Source organism: Alligator mississippiensis, chromosome 1 (genome assembly GCF_030867095.1).
Source record: "Alligator mississippiensis isolate rAllMis1 chromosome 1, rAllMis1, whole genome shotgun sequence".
NCBI classification, from domain to species: Eukaryota; Metazoa; Chordata; order Crocodylia; family Alligatoridae; genus Alligator; species Alligator mississippiensis.
The window spans coordinates 420,729,166-420,749,073 of NC_081824.1; the positions used below are offsets into that span (position 1 = coordinate 420,729,166).

At 43.2% G+C, this 19,908-nt stretch overlaps 1 protein-coding gene across 1 annotated transcript in view; it reads right to left on the reverse strand.

Annotated features, from left to right (window-relative positions):
- Positions 1 to 8,653: 8,653 nt before the first annotated feature.
- Positions 8,654 to 19,908, reverse strand: part of SERTM1 (serine rich and transmembrane domain containing 1) — a 28,396-nt gene continuing 17,141 nt past the window's right edge. The window contains exon 3 of the mRNA XM_059715362.1: positions 8,654 to 12,269. Coding sequence (XP_059571345.1) covers positions 11,759 to 12,082 — 324 coding nt within the window. The 5' untranslated portion in view covers positions 12,083 to 12,269 and the 3' untranslated portion in view covers positions 8,654 to 11,758. The remainder of the gene's footprint in view (positions 12,270 to 19,908) is intronic.

Here is a 19,908-nt window from a genome sequence, read left to right on the forward strand (position 1 = left end):
CACCAGGGGGTAGATCTAGCCCACAGGTTGAGCACCCCTAGTGTACACAATAATGTCAGTTTTGAAACAAAAGTATCACCATCAAACAAAAGCCAAAACATTTTGTTCCAACAACTGCAAATACAAACTTTTTTACTTTTTTTTTTTTGTCTTAAAGCTATACAATGAATTATTGTCCCCAAAATGGCATTTTTTGGTACAAATTTACTGTTTGCTGAAATAATGTCATTCCACTCTACTATGTTGTAACCTATACTCGACAAAGTGAGAACTGAGACCAAGAGAGACTAAGGGACATATTTTGATAGGCGTTTAGCGGCCCAAACATACAGATAAGTACCTAGAAGTACTTAATGGGACAGTAGCTAGTACTGGTCAGATAAGTACCTAGAGGGCCTGATCCAAATAGATCTCAGAGGCCTCCACTTAGGCACTGCAATGCCTAAAAATTAGGTGCCTTGCCTCAGAAGCATGTTCCAACTTCAGCAAGCTAAGTGGCCTCAGATTTCTATATATTTAATGGAGGAACTCAGCTGCCTCCAAAAGACAATTTTAAGTGGCTAGATGCTGAGAATGGGGTGGCTGCAGGTCACCAGTAGGAAGTGCTAAGCACAGGGATGCACATGAACTTGGGGAGGTGGGGCTTCATTATTGTGGAATCCAGAGCAGCCAATGCTACCCCTCTGCATCCATCCCTGGATGGGAGTGAGCAGCCTATGTGCTTGATGTGGATCACTTCTGATCATCCTCAGGAACCTCATTCCATGCCACTGGAGAATTTTTCAGGCTCAAGTGGAGGTACCTTAGGGATTTCACAGCTGATGATGAAGAATTGATGGGGTCTTAGACATCAAAACTCCATTTAAGTCCAGTTGATGCACCCATGAGAGCGAATCATATATGTTGCTCTAAATGGCTAACTCCCATTGGCTTTGATGAGCTCAGAATTTAGGTGCTGTTGAAGATCCCACTAAGTACCTAGCTGCATCTTTAAAAACCCAAATACTTTTACAAATATGGTTCTAAGTATCATGATCTTGGACAAGACAGAGCAAGGAAATGAGCCAACACCTTTGAAGACTTAACTACTAGATCATCCTTCCCCTCTTTTAGCATCTGTATTTGTCATGGGATGGGGTCCCCAGGGATGGCCATGACACCCCTAGGGCTCCATGACTGTGCCAGTCTAGCCCCACAGGCACCCTTGTACTCACCTGCCACATCTTGCTGGTAATTATATAATTTTATAATTAATGACCCTGGGTTTCTTTAAATGAAGGTTGGATGAACACCTTGCCAGGGTCGTTTGACCCCAGTACTCTTTCCCGCCATGGCAGGGGGTCAGACTTGATGATCTGCTCAGGTCCCTTCCAACCCTACCAGCTATGAAACTATAACATAGGAAGGCTGCACTTGAGATTGTTTTGGACAAGGTCCTGATGAACCCCACTGAAGCCTGTGGCTTCTTGGACCCCTTTTTGGGTCCCGCTCAAAGTGGATGCCTCATAGGACACCCTCAGCCTTATGGGTAGATGTGTGGCTCCACAAACCCCTTTTTACTATGCCTCAAGCCTCGCAGATGGTATTTACACATTGTCTCTCTGGGGCCTTGCTATTGCTTAGCCTCCTGTCATCACCAGTCTCTCTGCAGCTATCTCAGCACCCACACTGCTGCTGGGGTCTGCTCCCCACCTTTGTCACCACACCCCTGGTACTGGGGTCCCCACACTGTAGTGGGCCCCCCAATGAGGCCTCCTCCTTCTCCAATAGCCTCCTCCTTCTCCAATAGCCTCAGCCTGATCCACCGGCATATCAACAGTAACCAAAATATGAGCCTCTGGGCTATAACATAATATAAGCAGTTCAGAGAGCTCTCTGTCCCTTTAAAAGAGTCGCACTTCCCCGCCAGCACTAAGTGCCTTGGTGAACCATGGTTCCTGGTAAGTTCCTGGAGCCCCTTAATCCTACCCAAAGCACAAGAAGCAGTCAAACGTCTCCCTCTCCCTCTCCCTCTCCCTCTCCCTCTCCCTCTCCCTCTCCCTCTCCCCCTCCCCCTCTCTCAGCTCCTTAGCAGCTCTTTCCCCCTTAGCTCTAGTCCCAGTCCTGAGGTTTATGTGCCCAGGGCCTTGCCTCTTCCGGGCAGCTGACCGGCTGCATGTGTAGGCTAATTTCCTCATTAGCCTGCTGCCACAGTAACCTGCACCTGTGGGGTTCCTGCCTGACTGCTAAGGCTCTCTATCTACGTAGTTTCTGCCCTTAAAGGAGCAGACACCTTAGTGCCCTGCGACAGTTATGTAATGGTAAGTAAAAAATTATGCACGCACATTTGAAATTTTGTTAGAAATAAATGTCTTATGTACATTAGCCATTAGGGAGTATGGTAGTCATTGCACTATGATGGCATTTGTTAGCACCTTCCAATTGTAAGCCTTTTCCAACAAAAGTGTATATTTCAATATGCATTTAGCCTCTGGGGTCTTTATTGCTCTGTTCTTGGACTGATTTCCACAGACATTTTCTTGGACCCTGAAAGGAAGAGAAATAGAATGGGCATAAGACAAACTTTTCTTTTGGGCATCCAAAGTAACAATGAGCAGTAAAACTACAAAGTGAAAATTCTGTCCCTTGTAAAGGCTTGACATTGATGTACGGGGCCTCTCACGCTTTTAAATGATACTCCTTCACTTTCTTGTCTGAAATGAGGACAGTAACATGGCAAAGAAGTTTGGCAAAGCCCACAGCGGCATCCCGCCTTTGCTCCATGCATACTTCTGTGGGGCACACACTCCCCCCTCCCCTCCATGCTTGCCTGGGAGTGCAAGCAGTGACAGAAGCTGCCCTCCCTCTGTCCCCAACCCAAAATGAGCCACTTACAGCTCCATCCCACTTTGGCTGGGCAGTGCCTGTTGGCGCCCCTTCATTTTGGCACCTGGGGCAAGCACCCCACTCACCTTCCACGCCCTTGCTATGGCATTGAATGAGGATCACTGATGTTGACATGCCAGAGTGTGTTCAATACTTAAAGTTCTTGACTAACCTTGAAAGCAAATGTGTGGTAGGTTAATGCTCCTTTAGTGCTAAAAAGACCAAGGCTTGGAACAGCAGTAACTATGCCTTCCTGGTACAGTGACAGAGTCCCCTGATTAAGCTCTGAGTGCTGGCTGCCTCCTGGTCACTTTGCACTGTTCTGTCATTACAAAGAGGATTTGATTTGGGAAGAGCTTGCTGCAGAAAGCTCACCCAGGGCTGAGGGGATTGTCTACTGGGATAGATCAGCTGTGATTGCTTTTGTGTCCCCTACCCCAGCTCACGGTTGCTGATATAGGGTGTGTGGCTTCTGTGAAAGGGGATATAGCAAGGGCTTGCTTTCATCCCTGGAATCCCAAGATGCTGTAGAGGCTTGCCAGCATCAGGGATAACTGGTGCAATTCAAAGTGGATTGGGGGCTGCTGTAACATACTCAGAATACATTGGCCAGTGGAGACTTAAAGTCACTTTTGAACCCCTAAAATTATATTATATGGCCTTAGCCACAGTCATGGATTGGGGGGCTTCCATAATAGTGTCAACTAGAAAAGGCTATTCACTATATATTCATAAAGGAGGCAATGATTGCTATGGATGATCTTTTACGAGATGAACTAAATGGCTGGGGTAGACTCATACAAAGCTTTCTAATGCAGCACATTCTTAATCAGGTTTGAGGGAAGAAGCAGGCATGTTATACATTCATAACAATTGCACCTGCAGTAATACTGTCAAGAATAAGGAGATGGTGTATAGACCTCATAAATAATCTTCCCATGCATGCCTTCCTGATAATCAGTATAAAAAATACTGAAGAGAAAAGCTCAAGTACAGAAAAGTATAAAACTCCACAGGGAACTGAGCCTCACCAAAAGCAGAGAGGATTAGGCAGCCTGTGAGGCAGAAGAACAGCTTATCACTTCACTGCCTCTGGCTGCAAGGTAGGGGAAAAGAGAACAAATCCTGAATTGAAGGATAGTGGTTATGAGGAGACGCCAAAAAGTTCAAGCTCACGGAGCTTTCAGGTAAGCCTTTCAGGTAAATTAATGGGACTAGAAGGAGCTACAAAGGAGGAAACTGATAAGGTGGAATAAACTGTTTACTCAGATAAAGGGTTCATAAATCAGGAGAGGGTATGTTGTTTTAAGAAGCAAGCGGAGAGTATTCAACCAGGGTTGTTTTCAAAGTGTAGTAAACGTTCAGTGTGAAATCAATTGCTAGCAAAACCATTGCAGCCAGCAATGGACACACTCTTAGATATGGAAAATACTGCAAGTTACAGAAGTTTCTTGGGGATTGGATACACTGAAATGAGGCACGTTTATTGAGCTAAGCAAAGTGTCTTTTCCAGGACCAGGAACTTCTCAGATTTCTTTATTGGCTTCTCTAAAAGCTTTGGAATATTTTTTATTTATATAGTGCTACATGGTCAGAAGGTTCCAAGAGCGTTTCATGTCATGCAGCACTTCCGAGTCATCAGCAGGAGGGAAGAAACCCAGCAAAATGCCCACTGCACAGCACCACACATGGAAGAGGGGCAGACAGAACCTTATTGCAGAGTGGGAACTCACCCACAAAGAGGGCAGTTGTGCCTGCATGTACAGAAGACATTAACTTGCAGGGTGGACTGGGCTTGTTGTGCATGTGGCAAGGAGAAATGGTGCTGGTAAGGACTGTACTGTTATCCATCTTGGCATCTCTTAAATAATCAATAAGGTCACTTACCAACTGGTAATGGTGTCATCTGACAACAGAGGTATAACAGCCAGAGCCTGGGATCTGGGTTACAGCAAGAGCCAGGCTGCAGCAGCTGGGCTGACAGTGGTGGAAGTTGCCTATAAGAGCACCTGTCCCCAGGGGTGGCCATGATGCCCACTGGTAGCTATACAAGTCCTGTCACAATTCTGGTTCCTCAAGGTACCATCCCTTTTTACTTCACCTGCCACAGCTTGATTCAACTTGTAGGGTTTTGGGAGGCTGCCCACAGGGTCTTAGTATGAGCCCAGACCACCTCAGCTTTGCTCCTCAGGCACCAAGTTATGGCCCATTTGCCCCTATTAGTTCCTAAGGGCACCAGTTGCTTTATGAGCTATGTTTGTGGCCTCCATCCTCCCCTAAAGCCATGTCCATGCTTTGCAGGTGTTACTTTGAGTTCTTACACTGGGCCTGTCCATCAACCAAACCACTTTGCCTGCTGGGCCCTTGGCCCTGGCAAGGCTCTCTTTTCTACCTGAGTCCCTGGCCCTAATTTAGCTTCTGTCCCTTGTGGGCTTCAGCCCCTTCAAGGAGGCTTTAGCCTTCTTAAGTCTGCTCAGCCTTCAGCTCCTCCCAGACTTCAGCTTTGCTACCTTGCCCTTAGCTGGAGGAGCTAGGCCAAGGCCAGGAGGGCTCTCTGGGCCCCTGGCCTCAACACAGCTACTGTAGCTCTGTCTCAGCCTGCTGAGTCCTTGAACCTAGGCCAGCTTGCCTGTCACTAGCACCCACCAGGCATTCCTCCATGGCCTCCTTCCCCCTCTATTGCCACCATCCAGTCTTAGTGTCAAACCTAATCTCAACATAAATACCAACAAACTGCTGTAGAACTAAACCCATGCCACTCTAAATCACTGCCAGCCATAAGTTTCCCTCAGTTCTCTCCTTCCAGCTGTATTGGACATCTTGGGTGCCCGCTGGTCTGTTGCTTGCATCCATCTCCCTAGGAGCTCCTCTCCCTGCAGCATGCAGGGCCAGACTGACTGTCTAGTGTCAGATGCTGGGTTTGTGTGCACCAAAGTCCCACCCCTTCCTGTCACTGTGGCTTAAAGGCCAGCCTGACCTCGTCTGCTGCAGCTACAGCTACAGCCAGCTGCTTACAGCCTTTATTTCTGGGCTGCCTGTCCCTTGGTTGCTCCCTGCAGTGCAGGTAGTGTTGCTTAAAGTAACAGGAGCCTCTTGTTCCCTTTTACACTGCTGTTCTTGCAGCCCCTCTTAACTAGGCATTCACAGATGGTACCCAGGTTGCTCGCTGCTTGTTAGGCTACTGTTTGGCAATACCCATCAGCTGGTCAGCTATGAAAACAAGAGCTCATTTCAAAGATAGTGTGCTAAAGGTTTGGGGGGGGGGGTGGGTACTTAGGATGACCTATGTGGTCTTTCTTGAAGGCCTATTGCTTATGTTTAAAAATTATATTGAGCAACTGAAATCTTTCAGTTTGCAGCTGAAATCAGATTTGGCCAAACTATGCCAAGGAAAAGATGAAATTTTCTGCAGAAAGCAGGTATTTCATGTGATAAATTCAATTTTGTTAAAAAACAACTTTGATGGAAAAAGTTTGATTAATCTTACTTCAATCTTTTTCACAGAAATCATAGAGAAGTAGGGCTGGAAGGGACCTCCAGAGGTTACCTAGTCTAGCCACCTGTCTGAGGCAGGATCACCCATATCCAAACCATCCTATACAATCCACAGTCCAAACTCTTAACCATCAGGTTAAATTCAGTAGGAAATTTGTCTGGGTAAAGGTTGAGGACTTGATTCTGCAAAGTAGTCTCAGCGTGTGCTGTTCAATCTCCTTTTCTACTGTTTGTGGACTCCTGAGGCCCTACATCTATTTACCTAGCTCAATAGGAAGGTATAGGAGTCTACAATCACAGATCCATTACAGAAGCTGGCCCTGTAAAATTTCAGGGAAGTGTTTAATTTGCTTAGGGGACTGTCTACCTAATCAATAATAGATAATACAGTCTTAAAGACCATAATCTGTGGTAGTTTTGTTTGAGTAAAGTCTATCCATGTTAATGATAATGATAATTTGTTCCTTGGTGTTGGAAAAAAGGGCACTTATTCTAATTTTTTAGTCACTGGAGGGGGAATCAACAAGAACCATTTCCATGTAGTGATCCCTGATAGTGTTTCTGATGGCCAAGAGCTCCTGAATTGACAAAAACACCAAAACGCACAAGGATAAAGATACAGACACCCTTTTTGTCATACAAGTTGTCATTGGAGCATTGGGAACTATTTTTATAATCAGTGTAAATTGAAAGATTGCACTATTTTTCAAAAGATCTCATGATTTCCATAAAACTTCCTTCACTGACTGATTTAGAATGGGTAATAGTCTTATAAAGTACAGAGTATCTCAGCTAGTTAGGGTTGCACTGAGTTTGACTTACAAGGGATATTTGTTGTAGGTTATGTGTATTTGATGCTTTTAATATAACATAAAATAAAATTAAATCCACTCACATTCTGTCAATAAAATCTCTTATTAGTACAATGAATTGAAAAAATGTTGTCAAAACCTTTTCTAATCATTCAGGATGGTAAAAATTCTACATTTTTACTGGTTGTTATGGAAAAAAATGTAATACAAATGAAAGTTCTTAGGGTGGCAAGTGCAACTCAGCTAAAATTGCAATGGCTGAGTATAGTCCTAGATTTCATCACTAGGAAGAAATGATTTTTAACAAGTAAAACTTTATAGCAAAATCAACTGCGTAGTTTCAATTATATTTTACACACACACACACACACACACACACACACACACAAGGGCTGTATGAAATTTCACCAGTTGTTTTGTTTTGACACTGTTTCAACTAGTTTTGAGCTCGAAACAGCGAAATTAAAATGAAACAAAGGGCTTCAAAAAAGCCTCAAAATGAAACATGGGCAGTTGAAACATTTCAGAAGTTTTAAAATGTTTTTGAGTTTCAGAGCTGAAGCTGGGATTGCCTGCAGGGAAACAGAAAGTAAGGAGAGGGAGGGGGACGGGGGTGGGGGGAAAGACTGCTCTGATATTGACTGTGACAGTTTGGCTGCCTGAGATGCTGTTGGTGCTACTGTGTTGCTTACTAAGTTATTACCTGTTGTCACTTAAAGCGGTGGACCAGGCTGAGGCTGTAGAGGAGGAGAAGGCCTCATTGGGACACACTACCGTGTCGTGTAGCGGCCCCAGCGCCACTGAGGGAGCACACCTTAACACACAGTCACACGTCATGAGTTTTGTTTGGCAGCAGCTTGAGGTGCAGTTTCCCAGAAACCCCTGCACCTATCTCCTTGAAACTTGGCAGGTGTCATGCCCTCAGAAGGGGCTACCATCCCTGCTGTTTTCATCCAAATCTGCCAAAAAATAACAAAGTTACAGGCAGATTTGTGCTTCCCCATTATAGCCTATGGGGGAATAGTCAAAACAGCGGAAGTTTCAACGAAACGAAATGGAACAGTGCTTCAAAAGGAAACGAAGCAAAACGCTGTCCCATTGAAATGGTGAAATGGACGTCGAAATGAAAGGGTGCTGCTTTGCACAGCCCTATACATACATATACACACACGTGTGTCTGTGTGTGTGTGTGTGTGTGTGTGAGAGTGAAGTGATTCTTAATGCATGAATTTTAAGAAAAATGCACTGAACAAAACAGTCATTCATTCCCTTTCTACCATCTCTGTATAATCCTGAAGAGTGTTAATATCCTGAAGCCTATAATTTTAATGGTAAACACAGCATGATTGTGAGTAAATGCTGTTTTATAATAATAATTTTCATGCTGCAGAACCCACTTCCTGTTTTCATATGAGCATTACCCTCATTTGTTGTAAAAGAACACAAGAATTCATGTCTTAAAAGGTAAGTGAAAATGAAGCTAGTTTTCAATTCTCATTTTTATTTATTTGTATTTATAAGTCTACACACAAATACATTGTTACAATTTGGGATCCTAAACAGCCTTTATAAAGGAAATAATGCTCACTGTTTACCTTTATATAACACTATTTCCCCGTGCCCTTCTACCAATTACTAGTGAAACCTGTTTGATGCTAATATATCTGGATGAATGAAATACAGGCAGTCCTCAACTTAAAATGTTTTGAGTTACAACGTTTTGCACTTACATTTCTAACTTAACATCCTGTTTCAATTTTCTGATGTCAGTTTCGACTTTACAATGCTTGATCCAACACCACACCACTCCAGCAAATAAGTTCACTGCGTCGCCCATTTCCCGCCTGTCCAAACTTCCTTGGACACTTTCTTTAAGAAAGCAGACAAGACTCCAGAAAAACCTGCAGCCAAGACTCTTGAGAAGACTCCAGCCAGGAGCCCTTCAAAAAGTCCAAAGTCACCTCAATGAAGTCCTTCCAAATCAATATGATTGCTATTTACAATATAAATATGTTAATGTAGCTGTATTACTCATCTATAATTGATTGAGTACAAAATTCTGGGTTGTTTTTGGTGAAAATAGGGTATCAGGCCTTGGTTCAGGAACTAATCCCTCATTTATTACATTGTTTCCTATGGGAAAATTGGTTCTGAGTTGCAATGTTTCGACTTGACATGGTTCTCAAGAACCAATTGTGTCTTAAGTCAGAGGACTGCCTGTAGTCAAGAGACTAAATATATTTGTAAAACCACACTGGATTGGAAATCCTGTTGGCTTAAGTTCTTTATCACTCAGTAATACTTTGCTTCTTGTAAGAAGCTGCTCAACACTGAAATTTATCACGTTTTCATATAATTAGGTTAACTGTTAAAAGTTGTGAAAAAACAACTGAAACTTAATCTGTATTTGCTTGGCACTGATCAGTGGTGTTTTTTCATTACTACCTTTATACTAGACTGTAAAAACCTGAATTTTGTAGAGTTGAATTAAGCTTAGACACTCACAGATGCACCCTTCCTGTAAATAAACTGCTAACCCGGAGGGAGGAAATGTTTTTTACCACCCTAGGCTGTAATATACCAAGAGAAATTTAACTATCAAGACATGTTGGCCAAATAATGCAAGGCTTAATTGTTTAAAGTGCCAATTACCATTTGAAAGACAAGACATGGTTTCACTGGAAATTGAGGGGGCTGGTATTTTGCAAACAGAACTTGGGACCCTGTAGTCCGAGACCAACAATGTGCAAAGGGAACAGTAATATCTTTGGCCCTTTGAAAACCTTTAGTTATAGGTCACAAGTGCATCTTTGATGGTAAAAACCAGTGATGACCCCCCCCCTCCATTCTTCCCCTGGCTCTTTAAGGCACCTGGATCCTGCTATATGGCAAAACTCCCACTGATTTCAGTAGGAGTAGATCTAGTCTTAGTGTAAAAATATTCCTGTCAGATCACATAATAAAGCAATGGTATAAAGTAATAAGGAACAATTTGGAGTCTGTAATCCTAATAAATCTATCTTTGCATTCTTCTTTGTATCTCTGCCAATTTAATTTGAATTAACTTGCATCTGATGTACTGGAGACTTCACAGAATTCGACATTACAACAACAATAATTGCTTTATAACAGTAACCAAATATAGGACTCTGTTTCAATTAAAGGGGCCACTATATTCAATTTAGACATGATAAGACAGTTGCTGAGAGGATAAATACCAATTATTGAAGTGTTTATGGCCCTGTTCTCTAGGTAGCAATTAGTCTTGAAAAGCCTTACTCACAAGCGGTTGTGTCATGCCTGTTTGAACATAGCCCTGACTGTGGTTAAGAGTACTGGGCGGCTTTTGAATTCACAGGCCACTGTAGGATTATCTCTATGCCACTACTACACTGTGCACCTAAATGCTTAACAGAAGCATCCTCTGTTAGTTCTTACTAGCATAAGTTGCCTCTTGGACCCCCCCGTGGGACTTTGTGGAAGAACTCCTCATGTCTACAATGGTGTAATTCAGCTGCCAATGGTGGTATCGACAGTTACACTGTTGAAGAAGTTAGAAGCTGACTCCATTAACAATAGTTGCATGAAAGTATAAAGAGAATGGGTGCTATATTTGTGATTCAGAGGCTGAACTTTCTTTCAGAGAAACAGTTAAACTTCGGCAAGCTGTATGTAAAAGGGTCCAGAAAAACCTGTATAAATTCACAAATGAGCATATTTATTTTAGAGGCAACGATTTTTGTGGGTGATATCTTTTACTGAACCAACTGCATGGGTGGGATACATTTAGACAAGATTTCAAATTCATTCTTCAGGTCAATGAATTGCCTCACATTTTGAACACTTGTCTAAGCCTATCCTAGATATACATTTGGTCCAATAAAAAGGTAAAACAATCCTTGCCTCTTACATATTTTCTGGACCAACATGACTACAACATCACTCCAATACTACATATTTATTCTAGACACTTACTAATATTAAATTAAGCAAATATGTTGATGTGCATTAAGTGTGACCAGCAGAGGGTTCATAAAGAGTCAATGGACAGGTATAAACAAATAAAAGTAGTTTAAAAAAAAATGTAATTAAAAAAAAACAAAACTAAAATTACATTAAAAAAATTAAGCACTCAAAAACTCTAAATTAGCCAATGACATAATTCCTACATCAATTTGTTTTGGTGGCATTTTTGTGACAGGGATGTCATCCAGGATCCTATATCCAGTTAAATGTCAATGATACTAATGAAAAGCAGACAAGACTATACAAAAAAAGCCTGATACATAAACCTGAACCATATTCAAATTTGGCAGGAAGTCTGTGTGTGCACAAGTGAAAGAAAAAGACAGCATCACTATTACAGATATGAAGCTATGGATTGTGCCATTTTCCATGCTCCAAGGTGAAAAGCACTGTTAATAAAAGGGGAAATGGAGACTAAAAAGGGAAAGAAATCAAAGAGAACTTTAAAAATCACCTCTTTCATGATTAATAGTCCTCAAAAGGCAAATGTTGCATGCACTAGTTCGCCAAGAAGCTAGACACAGCTCTTCCATTTCCAATGTATTCCCTTTCTTTTATTTTCATGAAGACAGGTTTGAGAAAGCAGACCGCTGGGAAGAAATGCTACAAACTTCTAAGTTAGTGAAAGAACTTCCAGCTTCACTAGTATATTCTGGGTAGGAAGAACTGGAAGAGATTATGTTTTTCAGCCTCTGAAGTGCAATAATCAATAGCAGCAGAAGAAAAGCTAAGAGACTGAGAAATATAGAAACATAGACATAGACATTTGATAAACGGCCAGACGATGAATCCACTGAAGTTGACAAGGATGTGGGATATAGCTCTAGAAAAGTCCCATTTTCCATGTTTCCTACAAACCCAGATGAAGGGGCAGGTTCTGACATTTTGGTCTGAGTGTTTTAAAAACCGGGAACTGATCTTGAATTCAAAGGCTGTTCAGTGACATAAAGGATGTATTCTAGATTCTTTCATTTTGCCATCTCAGTGCAGGTATACCAAGTCACTACACAATCACGTTTATCCTTCACTTCTCAAATCCAGGAGTAATGCAAGATACTGTATCCATTAGAACTGCAATGAAAAAAAAAAGAATATACAGTTAATTTACTACTGTCCAATATGAATTGCTTGCCTAATGCACTATTACTTCAAACTTTCTTTTAATTTTTTCCTTAAAGGAGACCTTAAGACAACTGATGATGATTTCTGTTTTGTTTCAATTCCCCAAGCAGGGAAAAGAAGTGAAGTTTTTCCCATAAATTATTTCGAATATACCCTTTTAAAGAGAGATCAGTGCAATCCAACAGTCTCTGAACTTTGTATGGGAAAGAAGCGCTCAACAACCCCAAAGCTGTATTTCACTGCCGATGATATCTGTATGAAACCAGTTGAAGCCCCGAATCCAAGCACCCTCAATATTTGTGGGGTGAGGAGAGGTTTCATAATACAGATTTGAATTTTTTGCCCAAGGCTGTCCCCTTTATGTCACCCAGTCACATGTGCCAGCCTACAGGATGCTCAACCTGTGCTGTAATGGATGTTACTCCTATTGCTTGCAAGCCTTGCAGGAGGATAGAATGATTGGGCAAATGCCGTTTCATAATATACAGTGAAAGGCTGCGTTATAATGTGAATTCCTTCATGTCAGGGAATCTTTATCAAAGGCAGGATTTCAGGAACTGACCACACTACAGAATGCAACCAATAAGTCTTAAAACTGAACTCAGAAGGAATTTATCTTGTGGACAAAGCTAAATAAGGAATGAAAAATTCTCCTTAAGAACTTAAGCTTGCAATCTCAAAGTAGAGTTGTTCAGCAAGGTTACAGATAGGAAGTCTACTGCCACTATTACACCCATGTCTCTTCAACAAACAGAATCTGGGACTTTGCTCATTTAGTTATTTTATACAAGTCTATAGTATGGTTATCTATATTTTTCCAAGACTGAAAAGCAGAAATTAGTCATTAGCAAACTGATCGACGGTTGATTAGGTGCCTCAGTAAAATACAGTTTTCAGGCAAATCCTTCCCTATACCCACACCCGGAGGCAAAAATCAGAGCAAACAAATGGGCCTTCTGCTTCAGCAAACTCAAGGCTAAGGCAGTGGTTCTTACCTTTTTAGCTTCAAGGCACCCCTTGTTAGATTAGAGGCACCTCTTGGAAAGTGCCAGCTTTTAACTTTCACTCATTTTTTGACTAAAGAAAAATACTAGGGCTATTTTTCTGTTTCAAACAACTCCAGAAAGACCAAAAAGAGTCAGAACGGTTTTGATACTATGGATTCCTATTTGATACTATGGATTCTGGGTTTGTCTTCTGAAACATGTCTGTACCTCTAACAGTTCTAACATTGTATGGCACCTTGCAGCACCCTTAAAAGGACCTCAGGGCACCCCAGGATGCCATGGCACCCTAGTTGAGAATTATTGGTCAAAGGAAGCAACTCCAAAGATGCAGGGAAATATTTTGTCTCTAGCCCCTCACATTTGGATTTAGAGGCTCAAATGCACTCAACAAATCTCAAGAAGTCAGTGTAAAATGTGAGTAGGAAAGAGGCCTGTGTTGGGGTTCCTTTCACCAACTTGCTAAATTATCAGTGCAGATGTGCTTCATGAGCATAAGGTGAAGCTTAGTGACTGCTAATATTCTGATTTGGTAGCACTTAATCCCATGGATGGCTAATTTTGTACTAATATCACAGCTCCACAAGGTACAAAAGGATGGAGAATCAATTACATTTTCTATACACAGTAAACTAATCCCGACACTGTCTACACGTGCTTTTTTACCATCGGATAGTAACTGAGTCTGATGGTACTATCTGACAGCGCTGTAAATTAGTCTTCAGCAGCCCAATTACTGTGTATGCATAGACGATGATGCTTTACTATGCAGTAAATGAGTCTACTGCACAGTAAAGTGCATGTGTAAACGCGCCCACTAGGTGTAGCTACACATTCATCAATGTGCTGTAATTATGGCGCATTAAGTTTAGTACCTGTAATGACAGGTGTAGCAGAAAGCCCCTTTTCCTCTTGCCTGTAGTTGCTCTCCCCGCCTTGGATATGTTTTTCCTCTTCTACCTTTTCTTCCTTCCTCTTTCTTTCACTTTAAGATAAGGAATTGTGTTTTGAAATTTGTATGTGTGCATTTTGTATCTCCCCTTGTATTTTGGTATTTTTATCTATTTGTGTGCCATGGCATTACTTTTGTAGCTTATATTTTATACTCCTCACCTTTCAACTTTTAACTAAATGTGTTTAGTTTCATAAGTTATACATTGTAACAATGTTAACAAGGGCAGGAATCAAACTGCCCTTCCCTGTATTAGGCTGGCCCCTGAAAGAGCAGTGAATCAGTGATTGAATGTGTAACACGGTAGCAGGCAGTAATTAACACCTAAGGAAACTGCAGATCAACTAATGGAAGAACTCAATAGAAGACAATGTAGCAACCAGGACATCTCTAAACATCACTGATCAAGGGCTAGAAGCCCTGGCCTGAGTTATTCAGCCCAAAAGTTGGTCCCCGGCGTTGATTATCTCCAAATCGACCGCTCCCAGAGCCCTATTCAAAATTCACCAACGGATTCCCAAACCTGCACGTACATGCAGACGACCCCTGGGGCTGACAGATGCCATCCAGTAGCCACTGATGGGGGAAGTCCAATGAGGGTCAACGACCCCTGGATTGGGCAAACCTGAAAACTGGGGAGTCACCGAAGTCTGCCAAGGACAGATAAAAAGCAGTGAAAAGTGACCCTCAGTGGCACCCTCTTGATCTCCAACTTGACCAGCACCCGACCTGTCCAGCCAGAAGGACCAGCCGGTGACCCCCTTCTGGAAGATAACACCACGCTGAAAGAAGCCTCAACAACAGACTCCAGCGCCTGTGGGATAGGTATACCTGACTCTTGTAGCTTCTTACTGTGTGTGTGTGTGTGTGTGTGTGTGTGTGTGTGAGGACCAGCCCCAAGGTTTATGATTTAACTCATTACAGTGTTTCAATCCGCCTAATTAACCAGAATTTTAAAGATCCTGAGTTGGACATTTGTAGCCAACGCAGGTGCCAATTTAATGCGGCTTAATACTGTGCATTAACGCAGATGAGCACTTTTTTAGTGATGCTAATGTGCATTAGACTAAATCTGCTGAGCATTAGCATTGGTTTTGCTGCCACGCTAACACACAGTAGAATTAGTCTTCTGTGCATTAAGTGTCTCATGTACATGTGCCCATTGAGTAGCAGTTTACTACATGGATAAACCCTTTGACTTCAATAGGGCTATCTGCAGCATAGGTATCACTTGATATGAGTAGAAGTAGCAAAATCAAGTCCTTAAAATTACTACATTATTTTGTGGTCTTTTTTTCAGATGCCACACTAAAGCTAAAGTATCTTGCTATGTTTCCATGAAAGTGTTCCAACACTTTTACCCAGGATGCTCTTACCTTATAATTTTACCTTTGAAACTTATATTTCCTGTCAGTTCTCTTAACTTAATTAAGTATCTATTTCTTCAAGAGGGTGACATTTTCACAGGCTGTGACAAAAGCAGGAATCCATGCTAATGATCCTCAAGAAAAATGAGACACGTTTCTGCTGGTGCCGTTTCTTCTCTGGCAGACTAATAAAGGCCTTAAGAGGCACCTATTGAGAGTGCTAAGAAATCTGCCTTGTAGTCACTATAATAATTTGCATATGGTTACCCATCATGCTTTGCACTGCAAGTTAAAGTAGAGGAGGCTATGCTATATGCCATAAATAGATTTAAGTTTTGTCACTGTTACTTAGATACTAAGTGGCAGATGGAGTATAATGATACCATTCTTTTTCTTCTGTAACCCTGATTTTGTTTCCTATACCTAGATATCCGAGTGAGAGAATGAATTACAAAATCTAAGTAGATAAATACACTACCTTTGTTGTACTGTAGAACTAGTTTTATATACAGGCTTCCCAGTGACCCAAGATGCATCTACTAAATAGTAAGAGGTGTAAAACTGCACCAATGGATTTCAGGTACTAAAGGCTGTCATTTTATATGGTATATAACTTTATACTAACATATAAAATATATTGGGGAAAAATTGTTTTAACTTTGGTTTTACTTTAACAGTATTTAAAGCATGTTGTGAAATCACTTATAGCAGACCCAGTAGGGAGAGATCCTTTGGTACTATCCTTATCTTAGTGGTTCAAGAAGAACTAGTGGAATAAAATGTGCTGATTTCATATTCTGTAGTTAGTTGAGTGTCTTATAGCAAAGCTTATATATGAAAGCAATTTAGCTATCAAAGATTTTTATCCTTGGTTAATCAGAGTGAAATACAGATCCTTCATTAATTGCATTTCTCTATAATAATTTATGGAATTAATTCACATAGATATTTTAATTTGGAAAAAAGTTAGAAGGTTTGTTTAGAAATCTTTATAAGACTTTCAAACAGATATGCCTTTCATTTACAGTTAAGCATTTTGACCTCAACTCAACAAAGCATTTTGGCCCCTGGCTAGCTCTAAGCATATGAGTTATTCCATTAACTTGAATAAGACTAATCATAGGCCTATAAACAAGTGCTGAGTTGTCTCCAAGTCCTTTTTGTTGCATGGCATTGATTAGATGATTTTTTTTCCTATACACCGAAAACTTTATATTTTATCTGACAGTGATACAAAAATCTCATATTCTAAATGACAAAAGGCCAGAACTTTGAGAATCAAGAGAATCTGGTCCAAAGTATATGTGAAATAAAAGGAACATAACTTGGTACACTTGTACATGTGATACCATTAACATGCACACATGACGAAAATGCCACTGTGTAGCTTAATGGTATCATAGCCTATAAATGCAAAACTTTTAGGGGGGTTAAATGACTGCATTGTTGCAAACTAAACTACATGTGGATGTAGTTTAGTTTGTGATGTTGCAAATTGCAATGATGCAGCTGTCAGCACACCCCCCCAGCCATGGGAGAGGCAGGCAGGCTCCGCAGAAAAAAAAGGATTGGGCCCCTCACTGCTTCTGCCTTCAGCAGGCACCTAATCTTTCATTCCGTGGTGGCGGCACCTGCCAGGGCCACCCAGGTGGGCTGCTATCAGGCTAGGTGTTGCCTTGGCTTGGGGTCAGGTACGAGTTGGATTGGGCTGGGTGCTGCCTCTGAGCTGGAGCAGCACCCAACCCGTTAGCAGTTCGCCTGGGCAACCCCAGGATGCGTCACTGCTGCAGGAGAAAGGAATGGAGCCCCCCGCAGCTCAGGGGCCGCTTGGCCCACCGGCAACTTGCCCCCAGCTGCAGGAGAGGCAGACAGGCTCAGGCGAAAAAAAAGGATTGGGCCCCTTGCCACTTTTCCCTTTAGCAGGTGCCTGCTAAAGGCAGAAGCTGCAAGGGGCCCAATCCTTTTTTCCTGGCAGAGCCTTCCTGTGGCCAGGGGGGTGAACTGCCAGCAGGCTGTGGCCCTTGACCTGCAGGGGGGCCCCAGTCCTTCTCTCAGCAGCAGTGGCGCCCCCCAGGGCCACCTAGGTAAGCTCCTAGAGGGCCAGGTGCTGTTCCAGCTGAGAGGAAGCAACCAGTTTGATCCAACTGTTCCTGCAAGAAGCCTGCCAGGTGCTGCTTCCCAGGTGGGCTTGAGGAAAAGGTGGATTGGGGCAGCACCAGGCCGTCTAGCAGCCTCCCCAGGCAGCCCTGGTGGGGTACTGCTGCCATGGAGGGAAGGACTGGGGTCCCCCACAGCTCAGGGGTCACTCAGGTCACTTGCAGCTCAACCCCTGGCCATGGGAGAGGTAGGCAGGCTCCACCGAGGGGGGGAGGGGATGAGGAGGGGAGAAGGAGCAGGCCCCTGAACAAAATATGATGGAAAATTTGAAATGGTGGGTTTCAATTAAAAAACAACCACTTCACTTTAGGGGGCATAGAATAAAACCTTGGGAATTAAACCCCCATCACATGTACAAGCACCCTAAATGACTGAGGTGGGCTGAGACTCTTGGCCTGAAGAGGATCTGGATCAAGACAGCAATTTCCCTTGCTAGCATAGGTGGCTTCGGTGCAGAAGTGGTAGGATGGAGATTTCTTGATGAAGATGTGTATTTATGTGGTTCCAGAGGAGAAGCCCCATACTAGCCCCAATGGGCTGTCCAGATGAGCTTGCTTGTGTGGTTTGTGGTGCTGCAGATCCATCTGTGGCATTGCAAACCACACACACTGCACATGCAAGCATTCCCCGCACTGCTAATTTGCAGTGCAGCAGGGGGTTTTTTTGACACCAGGAGATCCCGGTGTCAAAAACACCTGTGCCAGAAAAAAGCAGAGTGGCACACATGGCAGCAGCATGCACCACCCGAAACCCATCATTGCACAACCCATCACTGCACAGCCACTGGCGGGAATATTTGAACGCTCGTGGCACACGGGCCAAGTCCCGGAGGACTGGAAAAGGGCCAATGTGGTCCCCATTTTCAAGTAGGGGAGGAAGGAGGACCCGGGCAACTATAGGCCAGTCAGTCTCACCTCCATCCTTGGCAAAGTCTTTGAAAAAATTATCAAGGCTCACATTTGCGAGAGCCCAGCAGGCTTAATTATGCTGAGGGGAAACCAGCACGGGTTCGTAGCAGGTAGATCATGCCTGACTAATCTAGTCTGTTTTTATGACCAGGTTACGAAACGCCTGGACGCAGGAGTAGGGGTTGATGTCGTATGCTTAGATTTCAGGAAGGCCTTCGATATGGTATCTCACCCCATACTGGTGAACAAGTTAAGAGGCTGTGACTTGGATGACTACACAGTCCGGTGGCTGGCGAATTGGCTAGACGGTCACACCCAGAGAGTCATGGTGGATGGGTCGGTTTCGACCTGGAAGGGTGTGGGCAGTGGGGTCCCGCACGGCTCGGTTCTAGGACCGATACTCTTTAATGTCTTCATCAGTGACTTGGACGAGGGAGTGAAGTGTATTCTGTCCAAGTTTGCAGATGACACAAAACTGTGGGGACAAGTGGACACGCCGGAGGGCAGGGAACAGCTGCAAGCAGACCTGGATAGATTGGACAAGTGGGCAGAAAACAACAGAATGCAATTCAACAAGGAGAATACAAAGTGCTGCACCTAGGGAGGAAAAATGTCCAGCATACCTACTGCCTAGGAAATGACCTCCTTGATGGCACAGAAGCAGAAAGGGATCTTGGAGTCCTAGTGGACGCCAAGATGAACATGAGTCGGCAGTGTGACGAAGCCATCAGAAAAGCTAATGGCACTTTATCGTGCATCAGCAGATGCATGACGAATAGATCCAAAGAGGTGATACTTCCCCTCTATCGGGCGCTGGTCAGACCGCCGTTGGAGTACTGCATGCAATTCTGGGCACCGCACTTCAAGAGGGATGCGGATAACCTGGAGAGGGTCCAGAAAAGGGCCACTGATATGGTTAAGGGCTTGTAGGCCAAGCCCTACGAGGAGAGACTAGAGAACCTGGACCTTTTCAGCCTCCGCAAGAGAAGGTTGAGAGGCGACCTTGTGGCTGCCTATAAGTTCATCACAGGGGCACAGAAGGGAATTGGTGAGGTTTTATTCACCAAGGCGCCCCCGGGGGTTACAAGAAATAATGGCCACAAGCTAGCAGACAGCAGATTTAGACTGGACATTAGGAAGAACTTCTTCACAGTTCGAGTGGCCAAGGTCTGGAATGGGCTCCCAAGGGAGGTGGTGCTC